This window comes from Thunnus thynnus, chromosome 20 (genome assembly GCF_963924715.1).
Source record: "Thunnus thynnus chromosome 20, fThuThy2.1, whole genome shotgun sequence".
Classification (NCBI taxonomy): Eukaryota; Metazoa; Chordata; class Actinopteri; order Scombriformes; family Scombridae; genus Thunnus; species Thunnus thynnus.
Window position 1 is genome coordinate 19,266,689 of NC_089536.1, and position 24,466 is coordinate 19,291,154.

General features: G+C 39.1%; 7 protein-coding genes, 2 non-coding genes and 1 pseudogene across 9 annotated transcripts; 8 read left to right on the forward strand and 2 right to left on the reverse strand.

Moving 5' to 3' along the window:
- The first annotated feature begins 363 nt into the window (after positions 1-363).
- On the forward strand, positions 364-6,546 carry LOC137172531 (aquaporin-8-like). Its single transcript, XM_067577018.1, has 5 exons — positions 364-845; positions 1,150-1,276; positions 1,739-1,953; positions 3,263-3,397; positions 4,473-6,546. The coding sequence occupies exons 1-5, from the start codon at positions 568-570 to the stop codon at positions 4,513-4,515; spliced, it is 798 nt and encodes a 265-aa protein (XP_067433119.1). The 5' UTR covers positions 364-567; the 3' UTR covers positions 4,516-6,546.
- Positions 6,547-6,870: 324 nt separating this feature from the next.
- LOC137172532 (aquaporin-8-like) lies at positions 6,871-9,101 on the forward strand. The gene is made up of 5 exons (XM_067577020.1): positions 6,871-7,480; positions 7,638-7,764; positions 7,848-8,062; positions 8,717-8,851; positions 8,935-9,101. The coding sequence occupies exons 1-5, from the start codon at positions 7,221-7,223 to the stop codon at positions 8,978-8,980; spliced, it is 783 nt and encodes a 260-aa protein (XP_067433121.1). The 5' UTR covers positions 6,871-7,220; the 3' UTR covers positions 8,981-9,101.
- A 167-nt stretch (positions 9,102-9,268) lies between these two features.
- On the reverse strand, positions 9,269-10,780 carry LOC137172541 (hemoglobin subunit alpha). The gene is made up of 3 exons (XM_067577027.1): positions 10,574-10,780; positions 9,779-9,986; positions 9,269-9,489 (listed from the first exon to the last, which is right to left on the reverse strand). The coding sequence occupies exons 1-3, from the start codon at positions 10,669-10,671 to the stop codon at positions 9,361-9,363; spliced, it is 435 nt and encodes a 144-aa protein (XP_067433128.1). The 5' UTR covers positions 10,672-10,780; the 3' UTR covers positions 9,269-9,360.
- Positions 10,091-10,184, forward strand: trnai-uau (transfer RNA isoleucine (anticodon UAU)). The gene is made up of 2 exons: positions 10,091-10,128; positions 10,149-10,184. It is a non-coding gene; the product is annotated as a tRNA-Ile (tRNA).
- A 2,051-nt stretch (positions 10,781-12,831) lies between the features above and the next one.
- Positions 12,832-13,769, forward strand: LOC137172537 (hemoglobin subunit beta). The gene is made up of 3 exons (XM_067577024.1): positions 12,832-12,989; positions 13,106-13,328; positions 13,531-13,769. Exons 1-3 carry the CDS (start codon positions 12,898-12,900, stop codon positions 13,657-13,659), a joined length of 444 nt encoding a protein of 147 aa, XP_067433125.1. The 5' UTR covers positions 12,832-12,897; the 3' UTR covers positions 13,660-13,769.
- Positions 13,770-13,911: 142 nt separating this feature from the next.
- On the forward strand, positions 13,912-16,714 carry LOC137172535 (aquaporin-8-like; annotated as a pseudogene).
- A 171-nt stretch (positions 16,715-16,885) lies between these two features.
- Positions 16,886-18,359, reverse strand: LOC137172542 (hemoglobin subunit alpha-like). The gene is made up of 3 exons (XM_067577028.1): positions 18,191-18,359; positions 17,396-17,603; positions 16,886-17,106 (listed from the first exon to the last, which is right to left on the reverse strand). The coding sequence occupies exons 1-3, from the start codon at positions 18,286-18,288 to the stop codon at positions 16,978-16,980; spliced, it is 435 nt and encodes a 144-aa protein (XP_067433129.1). The 5' UTR covers positions 18,289-18,359; the 3' UTR covers positions 16,886-16,977.
- trnai-uau (transfer RNA isoleucine (anticodon UAU)) lies at positions 17,708-17,801 on the forward strand. Its single transcript has 2 exons — positions 17,708-17,745; positions 17,766-17,801. It is a non-coding gene; the product is annotated as a tRNA-Ile (tRNA).
- A 2,089-nt stretch (positions 18,360-20,448) lies between the features above and the next one.
- Positions 20,449-21,384, forward strand: LOC137172536 (hemoglobin subunit beta). The gene is made up of 3 exons (XM_067577023.1): positions 20,449-20,606; positions 20,723-20,945; positions 21,148-21,384. Exons 1-3 carry the CDS (start codon positions 20,515-20,517, stop codon positions 21,274-21,276), a joined length of 444 nt encoding a protein of 147 aa, XP_067433124.1. The 5' UTR covers positions 20,449-20,514; the 3' UTR covers positions 21,277-21,384.
- Positions 21,385-21,535: 151 nt separating this feature from the next.
- On the forward strand, positions 21,536-24,368 carry LOC137172534 (aquaporin-8-like). Its single transcript, XM_067577021.1, has 5 exons — positions 21,536-22,725; positions 22,871-22,997; positions 23,081-23,295; positions 23,949-24,083; positions 24,167-24,368. The coding sequence occupies exons 1-5, from the start codon at positions 22,466-22,468 to the stop codon at positions 24,210-24,212; spliced, it is 783 nt and encodes a 260-aa protein (XP_067433122.1). The 5' UTR covers positions 21,536-22,465; the 3' UTR covers positions 24,213-24,368.
- Positions 24,369-24,466: the final 98 nt, after the last annotated feature.

The window sequence follows — 24,466 nt, forward strand, 5'->3', positions numbered from 1 at the left end:
GTTGTTACATTTGGCAGGTGGCCAGACACAATTAAGACTCCAAAAGAATGCTAATGTTGCTCTGTATTTTCTGGATGTGTAAATAGGCAACTTTGCTGAGTGCTCTATATCAATGTAAAAGGGAAACCCCACCCCCCAAATTTTTTTATTGTAGCTTCAGTGTTGAAAAAAACAAGATATACACACTCTTCAGATGTATTAAAAAGTATTTTACAGATAGAAAACACAAAAATGTGGTATCAACTAAACAAAATTAGCATTGGTGATGTGCCCTTGAGTGATAACTCATCTCTATGTCTGTGGGTGCTCTTTGACACATTACATAATACTAGGAATTTTTATGAGTTTCTCGTCATTGAGTGCCAATTGTCTTGAGAGTATAAACAATTGCAGGAAGGTGGGGCATCAGGGAAAAAATGGGGATGTGCGTATGTCCTTGATGCATCAGCCGACGAATGCCTCAATATATATAAATGTACGTTCACCTGCCACTTAGTGCAGGCTGTGGTCTACCAGTGGAGCAAGTGATACTAGAACAGGGCAAAAAGAGTTTGTTTCCAAGTCAATATGTCAGGGTCAGAATCCAAGACAGAGGTCCTCATGATAGCTGATGCAGAGATGGGAGAGGTGCCGGCAAAGAGAGACAAGATCACTACACACAAGAAGATTTGCACCATCTTTGAGCAGTATGTTCAGCCCTGCCTGGCTGAGCTGCTCGGGACGACCCTGTTTATATTTGTGGGGTGCGCGTCTGTCATTGGGAATGTGGGAGATGGTGCCATCCAGCCTGCTGTGGCACATGGACTGGCACTGGCAGTGCTGATTATAGTGTTTGGGCCAATTAGGTAAAGACTGATGACATTACGTTTTGTTGGGTGTTTTAAATTCTTTATATTGCATGTTTTTAAGCTGACTGTTCACTCAGGTGAATTGGCTAACAGTAGAGTAGGCTATATTAACTAACTGTCAAAGACTGATCACTTATTTGCATTGTCTATTATCAATTTGATACAACAAAATAAGTACTAATACAAATAATCATTTGCAAACTATGTTTTTTCCCAATACTTATGGATACAAGTCATTATTATCAGTTGTTATTACCATCATATGAGAGACACAGAGTAAAGTTTATCATGTTCATTTCAGTGGGGGGCACTTTAACCCTGTGGTGTCTCTGAGCATCTACCTGTGTGGAGGGATGGAGCTGCCTCTGCTGGTGCCTTATGTCCTGGCTCAGATGTCTGGAGGGATGATTGGTGCAGGTTTGGCCAAGGTAAGGAAAATCTATGGAAGCTCATTTCTGCCAGGAAAATAAAAAAGTAGATAAAAAGTAACTCATGATAAAAATAAAATGATATGTCAAAAATTTAATTTGCTTAGTCAAATTACAATATCATAAGAAGAATAAGAAGTTTTACTTTTTGTCTCATAATTTTGACTTGTTAATTTAAAACGTTGACTGATTATCCCACTGATTATAAGTTTGACTCAGTAAATCAAAAAATGTGGCTTCATGTAATTGTGACTTAGTCAAAATGCTGACTTATTATCTGATAATTGTGACTCAGCAAGTCAACATTTTGACTAAGCAAAACATTAAAACTACTTGTATCTTTAGTAACATTTAATCCTGGTAACACTTGTTCTTGATTTCCTGGCATGCTTTGTAGGGTTTAAAAAATTAATTAGAAAAGAAAATGAATTATGATTTATACTCTGTTTGTTCTTCTTTTAGTCTATATATCCCTCTACAATGGATACTGCTACCCTTGGAGGAGCCTTTAACACAGTGGCAATGACTGGCAATCTGGGTAAAGCCACACTGGCAGAGGTGATGATGACCCTGATCCTTACCATGGTGGTGTGCATGGGGGCCGTCAACAATCAAACACGCTCACAGTGGGCTCCTTTCTGCATTGGTCTCACTGTGACAGCCAACATACTTGCTGGGTAAGAGCCTCAGCTGGAACCAGGGGTGTAGCTAGGAATTGTAGATCCTGAGGTCCAGAAAATGACTTATTTCACTTTCTTTTTATCTCAGTCTTTGAGACCCCAACCAGGGCATTAATGTAGATTTTAGAAATACTGAAGTCATGAAGCAAAAAGACACTCTCTAAGAGGTTATATTTAATTTATTTAGTTAGCTGTACTGTTACTTCTTAAGGAAAGTTCTCTGGAAATCAATAACTACGCATTGACTAAACTGTCATAGAATATCCTCCATTTTCCCTTTAATTAGCATAAAATTAATTAGATTTTTCCACTAAATTTCGCAGGAAATTATTAGAAAATTACACATCCTTCAAAATAGCGTTCATGTTTTATTTCCTGAAATACAATGCCCAATGTTGCAGGGAATAAAAGTGTAGTGGAGAAATACCTAATCCTTTATGTATTCATTTTGTTGGCCTAAAAGTAGTCAAATGCAGCATAAAAAACATTATTTTTAATAACTGTGACTGTGTGAAAGAGTACATGGCTTACAGTACAGTAATAGTCTACAGCCATGACCACAACACTCCTCTACACATGTGTTCATTATCAGTTATCAGATGGATGCAAAGGTTCATTATAGGTTTTGGTCATTAAATTGACAAGGTTGATTGACTGTGAATTTAATGTTTCATTTCTATCTAGGAACATTTTAAATCTATCATTTTTTAATAAATAAATAAATAAATAATAAGTGAAATAAAAGTGCTTTGAGTGCAGATGACAAAGTCAGAGCAACAGGACAACGTCAAATCAAAATCAATCATAAAACCAGGATATGTAGATAAAACAATAAAAGGTCATTAAAACTTGGCTTGGCTACATAAATGAAGGGAGCTGATTGTACAAATTTGTTGTAGCTGTTTTTTAAAACTAGCTACTGAGTTGGCCTCTCTGATATTTCCAGGTAGAAAATAACATAATTTTGTGGCATCGTTAAGAAAAAAGCATTATAATGCCTTTTACATTTTTTTTTAAATTCCTTTTTAGCTTTTGTCCCACTAAAAGTTTGCCTTAAGTTTGCCTTTGAAAACTTTTTTTTCTCAATCACCTTCTTTCTATATTCAGTGAGGTCCTTTTCTGCCAAAGTTGGAACAATTTTGGTTATTTCACATGAGAAATTTCCATATTTGTGTTTTTGTCTGTGTAGGCTCAGCTGGAAAAATGTGATGTCACATACCTCCACATACCCATACAGGTTGTAGAACTGTTGCTACATGAATCTGATCACTAGCTGTGTACTGATATATGCTGGCTGTTGTTTCAGAGGGGTGGTATCTGGAGCCTGTATGAACCCTGCTCGAGCCTTCGGCCCTGCAGTGGCTGCGAACTACTGGAACCTTCACTGGATCTACTGGGTTGGACCCACCTGTGGTGCACTGCTCACTGTCAGCTTCATCAGGTATGATCAGTATTGAACACAGTGGTAGTTTAGTATTTAAGGCAGGAAATAAAAATTATGATTTTTTAGCCATGCTAGCAGTATGGTTGATATTGGTTGATCAGTCAGTTTGGTCCAGACTAAAATATCTCAACCATGGTTTTCAACAATGTATTCGAATCACTTTCCCAGACTTTTCCTATTGCACCACCATGAGGTTGACATTTGATTTTGAGTGAAATGTCTCAACAACTATTGGATGAATTGCCATGAAATTTGGTGCAGACATTCATTCACCTAACAGTATGAATTGTAATAACCTTAGTGATCCCTTAACTTTTTTTTTTAACTTGTACAATACTTTGGTTTATGATTTGTTACCTGCAAAACTAATGACATCCCAATCAGCCTTAGGTGAACTTTGTGTAGATTGCTAATTAGCAAATATTAGCACATTAACAGGCTAAACTAAGATGGTGAACATGGTAAGCATTGTACCTGCTAAACATCAACACGTTACCATGTGTGCTCAAGCACCCCTGTGCGTATAAGTGCAGCCTCACACTGTAGACACTGTGTTGTTTCGTCCAGAGGCCACACATTCTCCTGGCTGTCGTTACTGTTTGAGTCCAGATTTTTTTAATGTAATAAAACATTTATTTGATTGTAGGAGCTGTTGGTGAAACTTAATACCACTTTCTCACCACTATCTTTTGTAGATAGACAGGTGTATAGATAAGGGGCCGGTTTAAATCTGAAAGCTCCATTGCTAAATAGAATTTTTTTTTGTCTGGAGTTTATAACAGTAGCAAGTGCCTTTCCCCTTTTCCACTGGACTTCAGACTAACATTACCCAGACTCAAAAAAACAAAAAAAACAACCCTGTGCTCCTGTGGCTCCACCCTGCTGAGATTTAACTTAATTACAGTCGGATCTCCAACCTATTTGCCTGTTTTTAGTTCAGCTAATACTGGTGATGAAATATGTTCAACATTTAAATATGATTTTGTAATAATATCAAATCATACATTGTGCTGTTGTGAATGACCAATGATGATCAGTGCACTAACTAAAAATGTCTCTGTCTCTCATGAAGATTCTTGTTTGGTGATCAGAAAATTCGAGTTGTGCTGAAGTGAGCGCCTAATTTATTAAAGAGGGTCGATGGAGGACGTCCACACTGACCTGATGACAGCTTTTTTTCCATTTAGATGTTTGTGTATTTCTTCCATAGTCAGACTGTGTTATTTAAATTTGTCAGTAACTGTGTACAATTGTATTTGTTCTTGATCAGCTATAATAGCTGGCTTCCACTCTTCCTCTCACTTTGTATTTCATGATTCAATTAAATGTGTTTGATGATATGATATGTATGTATCTGATAGCTACTCCAGACTTGGACTTTACATATGTGAATGATGGCTAGAAAACTTCCAGTGATGTTAATAATATAATAATAATAAATTCCAATACCTGCAGTTTCATGCAAATGATCACAGCTTCTGTTATTTATTTTTTTAAAGATGATTTTTTGGCATTTTTGACTTGGATAGTGGGCAGCAAAGCAGCAGACAGGAAACATAGGAAGAGAGATATGGGTATAAAATACCACAAGGATCTCTAGCTGGAATTGAACCACTGACATTGCTGTGTGGTGTGCACAGTGGCCATTGGGTTACTGGGGCACCTTCTTCTGTTATCTATTTACAGTCTTGTGCTCATTATTTGGGTCAAAGTCCTTAAGTGGAAAACTATGCTTTGATAGCTTTATTACTTGAAAGATGGTTCAAGGACGGGGCACCACACTGTACAATAAAGCTCGATTAGAATTGTAAACTGGTGCCCTTCGATCAATTGAAATAAGGCTATGATTGTCCCCATGGGTTACAATAAAAAGCTTTCTAAGTACAGATGGATGCCAAATTTGTGAATACAAATCTGTGCAACACTGCAGCAATCACACATTAACAGTATTGTTAATGACACAATCAGTATTGCCAATCACACATTAACAGTATTGTTAATGACACAATCAGTATTGCCAATCTGGGCAATACTGACTGGGGCCCCAAATTTCTTTTGAAATGTGGAACATATAAACCAAAAAATTTAAAATCTTAAGACTGGGACACTCTAAAATACAGGACCTCAGTTAGGCCATTAGGTAATAAAGCAGGAGACACTTCAAGACCCTTATTGTGTCATTTGATATTGTGCTTTAGTGGTGTGCATTCCCAAATAAATGTTCAATTAAAAAAGTTGCCCACTTTGTGCAGTTGGTAATCCACCCTTCATGACAACACGAGCAAGCATGCAGCAACAGAAAAAAAGAACTACTTATGAATAATTCTTGATAAAAAATAAAGTCATGCATTTAAATACAAATGGGTGACAAATTAAAGAGAAAAGCAACATAAAACATCTTAGAAAGGTGGCGAGCCAAGAGCACTGTCTGACACGTTGCTCAAAAATCTCCCATACTTTTTCAATTGATTTGAGATCTAGTGGCTATGAAGTCATAGCATTCGATTCACATCATTTTCAAACTCACCAAACCATTCACTAAGTCATTGTGCCCTGCATGGAAGCATCTGCATTTAATATGCTTCACATTTTTCCTTTAATTTGTCATTAAAATGTATCAAAAGTATCAAAAGTAAATGTATTAAAAATGTCCCCTCTGCCTGATAAACAATTATTTATGACATTATTACACTGTGAATACTGATGTAACAATGCATACGTAGCATTTTCCAAGGTGGAGCTAGATTAAGTTTCTTTATGTTAAGTCAGATAGTTATCCAAAGGGTCACAAGATAAATCTTTAGGGTTGTGAGATGATTAATAGGTTAGGAAAGTTCTGCCTCACAAATTTGTATTCAGGTTTGGAATTTTCTCCAATCTTAATAATTTTACCTCTTTGGGCCTCAACAGTTATTTAAATGAAATCATCTGAGAAATTAAGAAAGGAAATCACTCTTTGTTGAAACTGCAAACATCTGACATCTGAAATGTGATAAGTAGCCCCAACCAAAGATAGGGTCATAAGCCAAAAAGGTTGCTTTAACAATTTACTGTATTTTGTAAATGTTTAATATAAAATTTCAATCTACAAAATAACTAGTCACTAGAATGTGGTGGAATAAAAAGTACAATATTTCCCTCTGAAATGTAGTGAAGTACTCTCAGTATCATAAAATGTCAAAGTATAAAAGCAGCATGGAATAGATTTACTCAAATAAAGTACAAGTACCTCAAAAGCGTACTGAAGTACAGCACTGGAATAATGCACACCACTGTGTATAACTTAGTAAAAGTAAAGTAAAAAAGTAAAAGTCTAGAGGTGTTAGCAGAACAATATAAGAGTTTGATCTGATCTACCTTTGTAACACAAGTTCAACACACTCACTCATAAAACTTACTCATAAAAGCTGATGACAAAAGTCTGTCTTTTAGGCTACTGTTGGTAAGTCTAGGTTTGTATGTGCATGACCCACTGTCTGAGGTCATGCTCAAGCAGCTTGTTTCTTGTTTTGAAACTTTTACACCAGCTTACCTGGCTTGACTCTATCTAAAGGTGTCAAAGAACTTGAGTTTAGGGCATGTTTGGACTGTATTGATACCATGAGTCTTTGAGTGTCCTTCACCTTTGATGTTTTATGACTTATGATGCAATTCCAGTTCAGTGTGCGTGCTGATAGGTATAAATAATCACAACACCTTGTAGTGCCTTTAACTTAGTCTGCAGACTGGGTCAGGTGTACTGTAGGTGCTGGGAGGTGCACAGGCAGGCAAACACCTGGAACACAAGCAGAACAAGAAATAGAAGCAAAAAGAGGCAACAATGGCAGTTGAGAAAATGGAAATGGAAGACACAGATTCAACTCTGATGGAGAGGGGCAGGAAGCCGCCTGTGGCCAGAACTCCCAACAAATATGAGAAACTGTTCCAGCCCTGCCTGGCGGAGATAGTGGGGACCATGTTCTTCGTTTTCATCGGCTGTGTGTCTGTCATCGAGAACGTGCCAGCAGCTGGACGGCTGCAGCCAGCCCTGGTGCACGGACTGGCAGTGGCAGTGATGGTGGCAGTCATGGATAACATCAGGTAAAGGATGAAAGACTAGTAAAAGTGTGGTTGCGTTCATAATTTCAATGCATTTTTTGTGTGCAATATGTGCTGAACAACCATTTGTGTCTCTTGCAGTTTGCATGATCTCACCTTTTTAAACACCATTTTCAAATTTGCTCTTGCTTTTTTCCAGTGGCTCCCATTTCAACCCTCCCTTCACTATTGCCATCTACCTGTGTGGAGGCATGGAGCTGGCGATGGTGGGACCCTACCTCGTCAGCCAGCTGATTGGAGGAGTGCTTGGAGCTGGAATGTCAAAGGTCATCTGAAAGTTTGCGCACATTTTAACAGATTTACCCTTAAGAAGAGAAAAAATATGCTCATCATCACTTACATTTCACAGATTATGACGCCTACAGAGAGATACATCAACGCCACAGGGGCCGCGTTTGATATCCTGAAGTCAGAAAACCAGCTGTACGGAGCCCTCTTCGGGGAGGTGGCCATGACCTGCTTGATCACCATGGTGGTGCTGCTGGTTGCAGTCAACGGCAAGACGAAAACCCCGCTGGCTCCTTTCCTGGTGGGCTGTACTGTCATCATTAACGTCCTGGCAGGGTGAGATAAAAGGGCGATGACCATATAATGTGTGTGTGTGTGTGGAAAGTTTATTGTCAGGTTTATTGTCATGGCGCGTTTATTATCATGTGTACTGTGTTAAACATTTACACTAACTTTTATTAGTTTAACTCAAAAATATGTTATTCTCTTGACATTATATATTTTATTTGAAAAGTGGGAATAAGTTTTATCTTTAATTTAATATGTACTTGTATTTATAGTTTATTTTTTCTGGCATAAATTCTGAGATATTTACTTGCGAATGTCTTAATTATTTCAAAATCATTAATGCATTAATTGTGGCAAAATTAAATAACCGATACTTTCATTTACAATGACACAAAACAGACTAGATAGATTTTAAATGCAAGTTGGTGTACCAGAAAAAAAAAGTTTTTTATTTTATTTTAAAATATTTCTGATCTTGGCGACAGATAATTATCATTATATTTTTTTAATTAAAATATATATATACTTCCAATCTTACCAACAGAAAAACATGAAAACTCTGAAACCAAATTATTATGAATGAAACTTAAAGTTTACTGTAGGCTATATCAGTTTTTGCTGACATTTCTAGATTTTGTCAAACAAAACTTTCAAATTGTATTTCACTAAAATATTCAGCTCACTATTTGTTTCTTGGTGCAGGGGTGATGTATCAGGGACATGTCTGAACCCTGCAAGGGCTTTTGGCCCGGCTGTGATGACCAACTACTGGGTGTACCACTGGGTGTACTGGGTCGGACCCATAGGAGGAGGCCTGGTGGCCGCTGCTTTAGTCAGGTAAGAGGAGCCAAAACATGAACGAATGAACCGAACAAATAAAATGCCAAAATTTTTAACAAAAAGTCTGTCTTCCATTTCAGGCTCATTCTCGGTGACCATAAACTACGCGTGGTTATGAAATCATAACAGCCTCTATTGTAGGTTTATTGCTCAGACGACAATAAACCTGTGAACACTGTGTGTCCCAACAAATATCAGCAATCATTTCATAATGTCATGTGGTCAATTTGATGCTGTAGTTTTCTTTTTTTTTTTCCTTTCATGTGGATTTTTCAGTATGAAATAAAGACAAATGTACAAAACTTCGTGTGTTTCCCTCGTTGATAGCCATACAACTATAAAATAAACCAGTGATATACACAGTGACTTGCACATGTATGAATTGATGAGGAGACATAAAAGACACAATATGAGTGCTGTGCGGCATGCAGTTTATTATTTCATTTTTCACCATGAGTTAACATGGTGAATCGTGTATGGCAGACCGCATTCCCATTGCGGGCAGTTTAGCGGTATCTCTCTGCGAGAGCCAGAGCCACGGAGGCCAGGAATTTATCCAAGGAGACGTGGGCATCCGGGGTGAATTCCTTGGGGAACATTTTGGCGACCACCACCAGAATGCAGTGAGACAGGATCTGCAGATGACAGAGGAAACAAATATATTGTTTACACTGCAAAACTCTACCGAGAGTTTCAATAAAGCAAGGTATACCAGCAAAGATGACTTATTTATTTTGCTCATAAAACGGAAACTAAGATTTTAAAACTTTAATTTACACTTTATGGCTTGTTGAAATTTAAAATTGTGCGGCACATCTGCGTAATTAGTGCACAAGTCATGTTAGCGAGAACGCATGTGAAGGCATATGAACGTAATCTCAGCACACATCACTGATATCATGAAGACATGACATGATGTCTCACCTTGAAGTTGGAAGGGTCAACCCTCATCTTGAAGGCGTGCAGCTCGCTGAGATCGCCGAGACCGGTAGTCAGGTCATCGATCTTGGTCACAGCCAGAGCGACTCCACCCATCACCTTCTTTCCGTGGGCCTTCACGGGGCCAGAGCCGGGGCTCATGTCAGGCCAGTGGGAGAAGTAGGTCTTGGTTTGCGGGTAGACGGCGAGCATCCTGTGGAAGTGGAGATGAAGAGAAGTGGTGATTATGTTGGAGAACCGGGTCAACTTCGAGCGCAAACAAACGCAATTATGACATAGAACTCGAAGAAAAATATGGCTCTAGTGGCGCAATCGGTCAGCGCGCGGTACTTATATGACAGTATTCAGCCGAGAAATGCCGAGGTTGTGAGTTCGAGCCTCACCTGGAGCAGCAGAGTTTTAATATGATGGAAATAATTAGTGGGGACAACAGCTCTCCACAAGAACCCAACAACAGAATCATATCTGATTTTCCTTGTGATTTAAAAAGTGCCTTCAGTGTCAATGATGTTACTGTAATTAAATTAAATTCTAAATAGTTTCATTGTTTCAAAATCAGACATGCTTATCACTTTTTTAAGTTGGAAAAAAATTCACTACTAGACAATTTAAGAAACGAAGTAACTAAACGTTTAAATGAATGTGACCAAATTGCAGATTAGAGCCCAGATTTTGTTGCGTTAATACTCCCATCAGTGACAGGCGCGATGTCAGGCCTTTCATCAGTCACACAAATCGCGGACCGGCTGCAGACACAAAGTTTTATTACTTGAGGCTTACCTGCCCAGAGCGTCAGCACCGATGGCGTCCGCTGACTTGGAGATTTTTCCCCACAGCGCCTTGACGGTGGACTTGTCTTTGTCACTCAGTGTTGTCATGTTGACTTGGTTCTCTCTACCTGAATCCGATGAACTCCAATTTGTTTGGGGGGATCTCCTTAAATTCAGTTGGCCGAAGAGTCACACCCACGTGGACATATGCCACGCCGCGTCCACTGACGCAGGTGGGACCCTTCCACCCCAGCTAATAAACACTCCAGTGGCGAGATGCCAGCTGAGAGACGATATCAGCGGGTTGCAACAGGGGAATCATTTGGCAGAAAATATGACCATATGCTTAAGCACGCTCACGTTTGGTTTTCTGTTTTGAAACTAGAGAATATGCAGCTGAGTTTACCAGGGGTGCAGGAGGTCATCTCGGGTCAAACGATTCAGGCAGTGACGTCAGGCGGAGGGACTCTGCCACACTCACAGGGTTGGAGTTAAAGCCCCAGTGAGTGACGTGAATGATCTAAACAATTCATAGTTCCTCAACAATATTTAAAAGCTGAGGTTAATGCGGTAAATGAGACACATATGACATATTTTCATCATTCCATTTACTTTTATTAACAATTATGACTTGATTACATGTCCTAAAGGCATGCAAGGTGCTTCTTCACAAACTATCCCACAACTCTTAAAACAAAGGAGGATTTTCTGTTGACAGGTTTATTCTTCACATTCTTTAAATACAAGCCTGTACACGAAAACTAGGCTTTGATTCACATTTGTTTTATTTTTCACACTAAATAGATACAATTAACTCGTGGAGTGCATTTAGGGAGGTTTGTTCAATTTCCAGAATTTTTTTTATAAAAGCAGACAGAAGAAGGCAGAAGAGTTGAGACATCTATGGACACAATAAATCAGATTTGCACATTCCGCACTGAACCTTTTTGAAATAACTACAAAAGTAGTAGTAACAGTAAATTACAGTCTACTAAGCTACAACAAAATACAGAAGCTGTATGCACGTAATGAATAATTTCCTAATGAGTGAAAAAATGTAATTCTCATTATTGTGCAGCTGTGAACACCATTGTGAACTAAGATGAATTAGTCAGTTAATTTGTCTTTAATTGGGCGTTTTTGGCTTCTAACATAAACGAAGTTCTCATCAGTGGGAGGAAGAAGCGCAAGTAACCTTAATCAACGGTATTTGCTTAATCAAAACATACATAAATTGGCCAGTGGCTGCATGGGTGGAGGGGGCGCTGCTGGGGAGTGTGGTTTTATAGATAAAGCTCTGGCATGAAAACTCTCCAACTGTTTGGCAAAGAAAGACATGTTTGAATGAATTCAGTGACATCCATGAAGTCTAATGAACAAACACACATTAAGGTTATTTTTAATCACTTATAAGAAGCTGTATATGTCTCATTTAATCAGTTTATATTTGTACTCAAGTATATTAACCAGAAGTCTTGGATTTTTGAGAAATACTCTAATAATATTGAGACATATCTGCATATGTCGTTCATACACTGTTTGTTCCAGTTTTCTGTTGCCATCACTGAAATATTAACACATGTATTTCGGTTGCTTTTGTTATTTTTAAACAAATGACTACAGGTAATGATAAAATGAACATGGTTTGAATCACCAAGGATTTTTTTTTTTAACTGCTGCTTTAACTTCGACAAATGATGCTTGCTGAGTAATAACAACAAAGTAACAAAGTCAAAAGAGCTCAGAGAAATGCCTAAGGATTGAATCATTGCTCTGAGTGGTGAAAAGTAGGCCTATCCCGCAAGTAAAAGTGGAAATAGAGCATATTCTGAAAAGATTTTCTAAAATCCAATGTCTTAAAAACTGAAAAAGTGCAAGAAATCAAACTTAATGCACATTTTGTCCTGACTTTTTTTGAATTGGGAAAATAATTCATTTCAAACAAGAAAACGACCCTAAATTAAGTTGATTTGCTTTTCTTCAACAAGCACAAGATCTCTGCCCAAGTGTTTGACTCTGCAGTAAGCATAAATCCAACCTAATGAAAAAACCGCATGTTTAACTGATGATGAACTGTTTTTTTCTGAGGGTGTAGTGTGACAATTATTTTAACTGGGCCTGAAAAACATTTCTACGAATCAGTAAAAACACTGGATCAGTATCAGAACATCCAGAAACTTCTAGACGTCTGCATTTATCTGCAACGTTTCATCTCCAGCCAATCACAGCTGGGGGTGGGCGGTGCTTTGAGGCATTCAAATAGACAGAGGTCAAGCTGATGCATCAATTCAGCCTTTACTTTCAAGCCTGAACAAACATTAATCAAGAGCCATCATGGTTGAGTGGACTCAGCAGGAGCGCAGCATCATCGCTGGCATCTTTGCCAACCTGAACTATGAAGACATTGGCCCCAAGGCTCTGGCCAGGTATGGGATCTGCTCTTTGTGAAATGAAGAATGTAATGCATGAAAGATTAGTGATGAATAGAAAATGTATTAAATCCAAGAGAATCCATCCAACTCACCGGTTTCTTCCCCTGCAGGTGTCTGATTGTGTACCCCTGGACTCAGAGGTACTTCGGCGCCTATGGTGACCTCTCCACCCCTGACGCCATCAAGGGCAACGCCAAAATCGCTGCCCATGGCGTCAAGGTGCTGCACGGTCTGGACAGGGCTGTGAAGAACATGGACAACATCAACGAAGCCTATTCCGAACTGAGCGTCCTGCACTCTGACAAGCTGCACGTTGACCCCGACAACTTCAGGGTAAACCTTCATCCCTTCACACCTTTTCTGCAAATGCACCTATGCACATTTTAAAAAGTCCATATTTAATGTAGACATATTCTACAGCAAGTTTGCATATCAAAATGCAGTCTTCCGTGATGCCGAATGTACTTTTTTTGTTTTCTTGTCTAAAATACAGCATGAAAGCCATTTAATTGTTTGTTTTTTTTACCCTGTATAGATTTTGGGTGACTGTCTGACCGTCGTCATCGCCGCCAACCTGGGAGATGCTTTCACTGTCGAAACTCAGTGCGCCTTCCAGAAGTTCCTGGCTGTGGTGGTGTTCGCTCTTGGCAGGAAGTACCACTAAATGCATCAGCCCCCCCACTCATACACGTGGGCATCTAAAGGAGATCTAACATCTGTTTTACATGTTGTTTGTCTCCTCAATGAAAAAATAAAGACCAAATGAAAGCTTGATTAAGTTTCTTTATGTTAAGTCAAATAGTTATCCAAAGGGTCACAAGATAAATCTTTAGGGTTGTGAGATGATTAATAGGTTAGGAAAGTTCTGCCTCACAAATTTGTATTCAGGTTTGGAATTTTCTCCAATCTTAATAATTTTACCTCTTTGGGCCTCAACAGTTATTTAAATGAAATCATCTGAGAAATTAAGAAAGGAAATCACTCTTTGTTGAAACTGCAAACATCTGACATCTGAAATGTGACAAGTAGGGGCTACTAACCAAAGAAAGGGTCATAAGCCAAAAAGGTTGCTTTAACAATTTACTGTATTTTGTAAATGTTTAATATAAAATTTCAATCTACAAAATAACTAGTCACTAGAATGTGGTGGAATAAAAAGTACAATATTTCCCTCTGAAATGTAGTGAAGTACTCTCAGTATCATAAAATGTCAAAGTATAAAAGCAGCATGGAATAGATTTACTCAAATAAAGTACAAGTACCTCAAAATCGTACTGAAGTACAGCACTGGAATAATGCACACCACTGTGTATAACTTAGTAAAAGTAAAGTAAAAAAGTAAAAGTCTAGAGGTGTTAGCAGAACAATATAAGAGTTTGATCTGATCTACCTTTGTAACACAAGTTCAACACACTCACTCATAAAACTTACTCATAAAAGCTGATGACAAAAGTCTGTCTTTTAGGCTACTGTTGGTAAGTCTAGGTATGTATGTGCATGACCCACTGTCTGAGGTCATGCTCAAGCAGCCAGCTTGTTTCTTGTTTTGAAACTTTTACACCAGCTTACCTGGCTTGACTCTATCTAAAGGTGTCAAAGAACTTGAGTTTAGGGCATGTTTGGACTGTATTGATACAATGAGTCTTTGAGTATCCTTCACCTTTGATGTTTTATGACTTATGATGCAATTCCAGTTCAGTGTGCGTGCTGATAGGTATAAATAATCACAACACCTTGTAGTGCCTTTAACTTAGTCTGCAGACTGGGTCAGGTGTACTGTAGGTGCTGGGAGGTGCACAGGCAGGCAAACACCTGGAACACAAGCAGAACAAGAAATAGAAGCAAAAAGAGGCAACAATGGCAGTTGAGAAAATGGAAATGGAAGACACAGATTCAACTCTGATGGAGAGGGGCAGGAAGCCGCCCGTGGCCAGAACTCCCAACAAATATGAGAAACTGTTCCAGCCTGCCTGGCGGAGATAGTGGCGACCATGTTCTTCGTTTTCATCGGCTGTGTGTCTGTCATCGAGAACGTGCCAGCAGCTGGACGGCTGCAGCCAGCCCTGGTGCACGGACTGGCAGTGGCAGTGATGGTGGCAGTCATGGATAACATCAGGTAAAGGATGAAAGACTAGTAAAAGTGTGGTTGCGTTCATAATTTCAATGCTTTTTTTGTGTGCAATATGTGCTGAACAACCATTTGTGTCTCTTGCAGTTTGCATGATCTCACCTTTTTCAAATTTGCTCTTGCTTTTTTCCAGTGGCTCCCATTTCAACCCTCCCTTCACTATTGCCATCTACCTGTGTGGAGGCATGGAGCTGGCGATGGTGGGACCCTACCTCGTCAGCCAGCTGATTGGAGGAGTGCTTGGAGCTGGAATGTCAAAGGTCATCTGAAAGTTTGCGCACATTTTAACAGATTTACCCTTAAGAAGAGAAAAAATATGCTCATCATCACTTACATTTCACAGATTATGACGCCTACAGAGAGATACATCAACGCCACAGGGGCCGCGTTTGATTTCCTCAAGTCAGAAAACCAGCTGTACGGAGCCCTCTTCGGGGAGGTGGCCATGACCTGCTTGATCACCATGGTGGTGCTGCTGGTTGCAGTCAACGGCAAGACGAAAACCCCGCTGGCTCCTTTCCTGGTGGGCTGTACTGTCATCATTAACGTCCTGGCAGGGTGAGATAAAAGGGCGATGACCATATAATGTGTGTGTGTGTGTGGAAAGTTTATTGTCAGGTTTATTGTCATTGCGCATTTATTATCATGTGTACTGTGTTAAACATTTACACTAACTTTTATTAGTTTAACTCAAAAATATGTTATTCTCTTGACATTATATATTTTATTTGAAAAGTGGGAATAAGTTTTATCTTTAATTTAATATGTACTTGTATTTATAGTTTATTTTTTCTGGCATAAATTCTGAGATATTTACTTGCTAATGTCTTAATTATTTCAAAATCATTAATTCATTAATTGTGGCAAAATTAAATAACCGATACTTTCATTTACAATGACACAAAACAGACTAGATAGATTTTAAATGCAAGTTGCTGTACCAGAAAAAAAAAGTTTTTTATTTTATTTTAAAATATTTCTGATCTTGGCGACAGATAATTATCATTATATTTTTTTAATTAAAATATATATATACTTCCAATCTTACCAACAGAAAAACATGAAAACTCTGAAACCAAATTATTATGAATGAAACTTAAAGTTTACTGTAGGCTATATCAGTTTTTGCTGACATTTCTAGATTTTGTCAAACAAAACTTTCAAATTGTATTTCACTAAAATATTCAGCTCACTATTTGTTTCTTGGTGCAGGGGTGATGTATCAGGGACATGTCCTAACCCTGCAAGGGCTTTTGGCCCGGCTGTGATGACCAACTACTGGGTGTACCACTGGGTGTACTGGGTCGGACCCATAGGAGGAGGCCTGGTGGCCGCTGCTTTAGTCAGGTAAGAGGAGCCAAAACATGAACGAATGAACCGAACAAATAAAATGCCAAAATTTTTAACAAAAAGTCTGTCTTCCATTTCAGGCTCATTCTCGGTGACCATAAACTACGCGTGGTTATGAAATCATAACAGCCTCTATTGTAGGTTTATTGCTCAGACGACAATAAACCTGTGAACACTGTGTGTCCCAACAAATATCAGCAATCATTTCATAATGTCATGTGGTCAATTTGATGCTGTAGTTTTCTTTTTTTTTCCTTTCATGTGGATTTTTCAGTATGAAATAAAGACAAATGTACAAAACTTCGTGTGTTTCCCTCGTTGATAGCCATACAACTATAAAATAAACCAGTGATATACACAGTGACTTGCACATGTATGAATTGATGAGGAGACATAAAAGACACAATATGAGTGCTGTGCGGCATGCAGTTTATTATTTCATTTTTCACCATGAGTTAACATGGTGAATCGTGTATGGCAGACCGCATTCCCATTGCGGGCAGTTTAGCGGTATCTCTCTGCGAGAGCCAGAGCCAAGGAGGCCAGGAATTTATCCAAGGAGACGTGGGCATCCGGGGTGAATTCCTTGGGGAACATTTTGGCGACCACCACCAGAATGCAGTGAGACAGGATCTGCAGATGACAGAGGAAACAAATATATTGTTTACACTGCAAAACTCTACCGAGAGTTTCAATAAAGCAAGGTATACCAGCAAAGATGACTTATTTATTTTGCTCATAAAACGGAAACTAAGATTTTAAAACTTTAATTTACACTTTATGGCTTGTTGAAATTTAAAAATGTGCGGCACATCTGCGTAATTAGTGCACAAGTCATGTTAGCGAGAACGCATGTGAACGCATATGAACGTAATCTCAGCACACATCACTGATATCATGAAGACATGACATGATGTCTCACCTTGAAGTTGGAAGGGTCAACCCTCATCTTGAAGGCGTGCAGCTCGCTGAGATCGCCGAGACCGGTAGTCAGGTCATCGATCTTGGTCACAGCCAGAGCGACTCCACCCATCACCTTCTTTCCGTGGGCCTTCACGGGGCCAGAGCCGGGGCTCATGTCAGGCCAGTGGGAGAAGTAGGTCTTGGTTTGCGGGTAGACGGCGAGCATCCTGTGGAAGTGGAGATGAAGAGAAGTGGTGATTATGTTGGAGAACCGGGTCAACTTCGAGCGCAAACAAACGCAATTATGACATAGAACTCGAAGAAAAATATGGCTCTAGTGGCGCAATCGGTCAGCGCGCGGTACTTATATGACAGTATTCAGCCGAGAAATGCCGAGGTTGTGAGTTCGAGCCTCACCTGGAGCAGCAGAGTTTTAATATGATGGAAATAATTAGTGGGGACAACAGCTCTCCACAAGAACCCAACAACAGAATCATATCTGATTTTCCTTGTGATTTAAAAAGTGCCTTCAGTGTCAATGATGTTACTGTAATTAAATTAAATTCTAAATAGTTTCATTGTTTCAAAATCAGACATGCTTATCACTTTTTTTAAGTTGGAACAAATTCACTACTAGACAATTTAAGAAACGAAGTAACTAAACGTTTAAATGAATGTGACCAAATTGCAGATTAGAGCCCAGATTTTGTTGCGTTAATACTCCCATCAGTGACAGGCGCGATGTCAGGCCTTTCATCAGTCACACAAATCGCTGACCGGCTGCAGACACAAAGTTTTATTACTTGAGGCTTACCTGCCCAGAGCGTCAGCACCGATGGCGTCCGCTGACTTGGAGATTTTTCCCCACAGCGCCTTGACGGTGGACTTGTCTTTGTCACTCAGTGTTGTCATGTTGACTTGGTTCTCTCTACCTGAATCCGATGAACTCCAATTTGTTTGGGGGGATCTCCTTAAATTCAGTTGGCCGAAGAGTCACACCCACGTGGACATATGCCACGCCGCGTCCACTGACGCAGGTGGGACCCTTCCACCCCAGCTAATAAACACTCCAGTGGCGAGATGCCAGCTGAGAGACGATATCAGCGGGTTGCAACAGGGGAATCATTTGGCAGAAAATATGACCATATGCTTAAGCACGCTTACGTTTGGTTTTCTGTTTTGAAACTAGAGAATATGCAGCTGAGTTTACCAGGGGTGCAGGAGGTCATCTCGGGTCAAACGATTCAGGCAGTGACGTCAGGCGGAGGGACTCTGCCACACTCACAGGGTTGGAGTTAAAGCCCCAGTGAGTGACGTGAATGATCTAAACAATTCATAGTTCCTAAACAATATTTAAAAGCTGAGGTTAATGCGGTAAATGAGACACATATGACATATTTTCATCATTCCATTTACTTTTATTAACAATTATGACTTGATTACATGTCCTAAAGGCATGCAAGGTGCTTCTTCACAAACTATCCCACAACTCTTAAAACAAAGGAGGATTTTCTGTTGACAGGTTTATTCTTCACATTCTTTAAATACAAGCCTGTACACGAAAACTAGGCTTTGATTCACATTTGTTTTATTTTTCACACTAAATAGATACAATTAACTCGTGGAGTGCATTTAGGGAGGTTTGTTCAATTTCCAGAATTTTTTTTATAAAAGCAGACAGAAGAAGGCAGAAGAGTTGAGACATCTATGGACACAATAAATCAGATTTGCACATTCCGCACTGAACCTTTTTGAAATAACTACAAAAGTAGTAGTAACAGTAAATTACAGTCTACTAAGCTACAACAAAATACAGAAGCTGTATGCACGTAATGAATAATTTCCTAATGAGTGAAAAAATGTAATTCTCATTATTGTGCAGCTGTGAACACCATTGTGAACTAAGATGAATTAGTCAGTTAATTTGTCTTTAATTGGGCGTTTTTGGCTTCTAACATAAACGAAGTTCTCATCAGTGGGAGGAAGAAGCGCAAGTAACCTTAATCAACGGTATTTGCTTAATCAAAACATACATAAATTGGCCAGTGGCTGCATGGGTGGAGGGGGCGCTGCTGGGGAGTGTGGTTTTATAGATAAAGCTCTGGCATGAAAACTCTCCAACTGTTTGGCAAAGAAAGACATGTTTGAATGAATTCAGTGACATCCATGAAGTCTAATGAACAAACACACATTAAGGTTATTTTTAATCACTTATAAGAAGCTGTATATGTCTCATTTAATCAGTTTATATTTGTACTCAAGTATATTAACCAGAAGTCTTGGATTTTTGAGAAATACTCTAATAATATTGAGACATATCTGCATATGTCGTTCATACACTGTTTGTTCCAGTTTTCTGTTGCCATCACTGAAATATTAACACATGTATTTCGGTTGCTTTTGTTATTTTTAAACAAATGACTACAGGTAATGATAAAATGAACATGGTTTGAATCACCAAGGATTTTTTTTTTTAACTGCTGCTTTAACTTCGACAAATGATGCTTGCTGAGTAATAACAACAAAGTAACAAAGTCAAAAGAGCTCAGAGAAATGCCTAAGGATTGAATCATTGCTCTGAGTGGTGAAAAGTAGGCCTATCCCGCAAGTAAAAGTGGAAATAGAGCATATTCTGAAAAGATTTTCTAAAATCCAATGTCTTAAAAACTGAAAAAGTGCAAGAAATCAAACTTAATGCACATTTTGTCCTGACTTTTTTTGAATTGTGAAAATAATTCATTTCAAACAAGAAAACGACCCTAAATTAAGTTGATTTGCTTTTCTTCAACAAGCACAAGATCTCTGCCCAAGTGTTTGACTCTGCAGTAAGCATAAATCCAACCTAATGAAAAAACCGCATGTTTAACTGATGATGAACTGTTTTTTTCTGAGGGTGTAGTGTGACAATTATTTTAACTGGGCCTGAAAAACATTTCTACGAATCAGTAAAAACACTGGATCAGTATCAGAACATCCAGAAACTTCTAGACGTCTGCATTTATCTGCAACATTTCATCTCCAGCCAATCACAGCTGGGGGTGGGCGGTGCTTTGAGGCATTCAAATAGACAGAGGTCAAGCTGATGCATCAATTCAGCCTTTACTTTCAAGCCTGAACAAACATTAATCAAGAGCCATCATGGTTGAGTGGACTCAGCAGGAGCGCAGCATCATCGCTGGCATCTTTGCCAACCTGAACTATGAAGACATTGGCCCCAAGGCTCTGGCCAGGTATGGGATCTGCTCTTTGTGAAATGAAGAATGTAATGCATGAAAAATTAGTGATGAATAGAAAATGTATTAAATCCAAGAGAATCCATCCAACTCACCGGTTTCTTCCCCTGCAGGTGTCTGATTGTGTACCCCTGGACTCAGAGGTACTTCGGCGCCTATGGTGACCTCTCCACCCCTGACGCCATCAAGGGCAACGCCAAAATCGCTGCCCATGGCGTCAAGGTGCTGCACGGTCTGGACAGGGCTGTGAAGAACATGGACAACATCAACGAAGCCTATTCCGAACTGAGCGTCCTGCACTCTGACAAGCTGCACGTTGACCCCGACAACTTCAGGGTAAACCTTCATCCCTTCACACCTTTTCTGCAAATGCACCTATGCACATTTTAAAAAGTCCATATTTAATGTAGACATATTCTACAGCAAGTTTGCATATCAAAATGCAGTCTTCCGTGATGCCGAATGTACTTTTTTTGTTTTCTTGTCTAAAATACAGCATGAAAGCCATTTAATTGTTTGTTTTTTTTACCCTGTATAGATTTTGGGTGACTGTCTGACCGTCGTCATCGCCGCCAACCTGGGAGATGCTTTCACTGTCGAAACTCAGTGCGCCTTCCAGAAGTTCCTGGCTGTGGTGGTGTTCGCTCTTGGCAGGAAGTACCACTAAATGCATCAGCCCCCCCACTCATACACGTGGGCATCTAAAGGAGATCTAACATCTGTTTTACATGTTGTTTGTCTCCTCAATGAAAAAATAAAGACCAAATGAAAGCTAGATTAAGTTTCTTTATGTTAAGTCAGATAGTTATCCAAAGGGTCACAAGATAAATCTTTAGGGTTGTGAGATGATTAATAGGTTAGGAAAGTTCTGCCTCACAAATTTGTATTCAGGTTTGGAATTTTCTCCAATCTTAATAATTTTACCTCTTTGGGCCTCAACAGTTATTTAAATGAAATCATCTGAGAAATTAAGAAAGGAAATCACTCTTTGTTGAAACTGCAAACATCTGACATCTGAAATGTGACAAGTAGGGGCTACTAACCAAAGATAGGGTCATAAGCCAAAAAGGTTGCTTTAACAATTTACTGTATTTTGTAAATGTTTAATATAAAATTTCAATCTACAAAATAACTAGTCACTAGAATGTGGTGGAATAAAAAGTACAATATTTCCCTCTGAAATGTAGTGAAGTACTCTCAGTATCATAAAATGTCAAAGTATAAAAGCAGCATGGAATAGATTTACTCAAATAAAGTACAAGTACCTCAAAATCGTACTGAAGTACAGCACTGGAATAATGCACACCACTGTGTATAACTTAGTAAAAGTAAAGTAAAAAAGTAAAAGTCTAGAGGTGTTAGCAGAACAATATAAGAGTTTGATCTGATCTACCTTTGTAACACAAGTTCAACACACTCACTCATAAAACTTACTCATAAAAGCTGATGACAAAAGTCTGTCTTTTAGGCTACTGTTGGTAAGTCTAGGTATGTATGTGCATGACCCACTGTCTGAGGTCATGCTCAAGCAGCTTGTTTCTTGTTTTGAAACTTTTACACCAGCTTACCTGGCTTGACTCTATCTAAAGGTGTCAAAGAACTTGAGTTTAGGGCATGTTTGGACTGTATTGATACAATGAGTCTTTGAGTATCCTTCACCTTTGATGTTTTATGACTTATGATGCAATTCCAGTTCAGTGTGCGTGCTGATAGGTATAAATAATCACAACACCTTGTAGTGCCTTTAACTTAGTCTGCAGACTGGGTCAGGTGTACTGTAGGTGCTGGGAGGTGCACAGGCAGGCAAACACCTGGAACACAAGCAGAACAAGAAATAGAAGCAAAAAGAGGCAACAATGGCAGTTGAGAAAATGGAAATGGAAGACACAGATTCAACTCTGATGGAGAGGGGCAGGAAGCCGCCCGTGGCCAGAACTCCCAACAAATATGAGAAACTGTTCCAGCCCTGCCTGGCGGAGATAGTGGGGACCATGTTCTTCGTTTTCATCGGCTGTGTGTCTGTCATCGAGAACGTGCCAGCAGCTGGACGGCTGCAGCCAGCCCTGGTGCACGGACTGGCAGTGGCAGTGATGGTGGCAGTCATGGATAACATCAGGTAAAGGATGAAAGACTAGTAAAAGTGTGGTTGCGTTCATAATTTCAATGCTTTTTTTGTGTGCAATATGTGCTGAACAACCATTTGTGTCTCTTGCAGTTTGCATGATCTCACCTTTTTCAAATTTGCTCTTGCTTTTTTCCAGTGGCTCCCATTTCAACCCTCCCTTCACTATTGCCATCTACCTGTGTGGAGGCATGGAGCTGGCGATGGTGGGACCCTACCTCGTCAGCCAGCTGATTGGAGGAGTGCTTGGAGCTGGAATGTCAAAGGTCATCTGAAAGTTTGTGCGCATTTTAACAGATTTACCCTTAAGAAGAGAAAAAATATGCTCATCATCACTTACATTTCACAGATTATGACGCCTACAGAGAGATACATCAACGCCACAGGGGCCGCGTTTGATTTCCTCAAGTCAGAAAACCAGCTGTACGGAGCCCTCTTCGGGGAGGTGGCCATGACCTGCTTGATCACCATGGTGGTGCTGCTGGTTGCAGTCAACGGCAAGACGAAAACCCCGCTGGCTCCTTTCCTGGTGGGCTGTACTGTCATCATTAACGTCCTGGCAGGGTGAGATAAAAGGGCGATGACCATATAATGTGTGTGTGTGTGTGGAAAGTTTATTGTCAGGTTTATTGTCATTGCGCATTTATTATCATGTGTACTGTGTTAAACATTTACACTAACTTTTATTAGTTTAACTCAAAAATATGTTATTCTCTTGACATTATATATTTTATTTGAAAAGTGGGAATAAGTTTTATCTTTAATTTAATATGTACTTGTATTTATAGTTTATTTTTTCTGGCATAAATTCTGAGATATTTACTTGCTAATGTCTTAATTATTTCAAAATCATTAATTCATTAATTGTGGCAAAATTAAATAACCGATACTTTCATTTACAATGACACAAAACAGACTAGATAGATTTTAAATGCAAGTTGGTGTACCAGAAAAAAAAGTTTTTTATTTTATTTTAAAATATTTCTGATCTTGGCGACAGATAATTATCATTATATTTTTTTAATTAAAATATATATATACTTCCAATCTTACCAACAGAAAAACATGAAAACTCTGAAACCAAATTATTATGAATGAAACTTAAAGTTTACTGTAGGCTATATCAGTTTTTGCTGACATTTCTAGATTTTGTCAAACAAAACTTTCAAATTGTATTTCACTAAAATATTCAGCTCACTATTTGTTTCTTGGTGCAGGGGTGATGTATCAGGGACATGTCCTAACCCTGCAAGGGCTTTTGGCCCGGCTGTGATGACCAACTACTGGGTGTACCACTGGGTGTACTGGGTCGGACCCATAGGAGGAGGCCTGGTGGCCGCTGCTTTAGTCAGGTAAGAGGAGCCAAAACATGAACGAATGAACCGAACAAATAAAATTCCAAAAATTTTAACAAAAAGTCTGTCTTCCATTTCAGGCTCATTCTCGGTGACCATAAACTACGCGTGGTTATGAAATCATAACAGCCTCTATTGTAGGTTTATTGCTCAGACGACAATAAACCTGTGAACACTGTGTGTCCCAACAAATATCAGCAATCATTTCATAATGTCATGTGGTCAATTTGATGCTGTAGTTTTCTTTTTTTTTCTTCTTTCATGTGGATTTTTCAGTATGAAATAAAGACAAATGTACAAAACTTCGTGTGTTTCCCTCGTTGATAGCCATACAACTATAAAATAAACCAGTGATATACACAGTGACTCGCGCATGTATG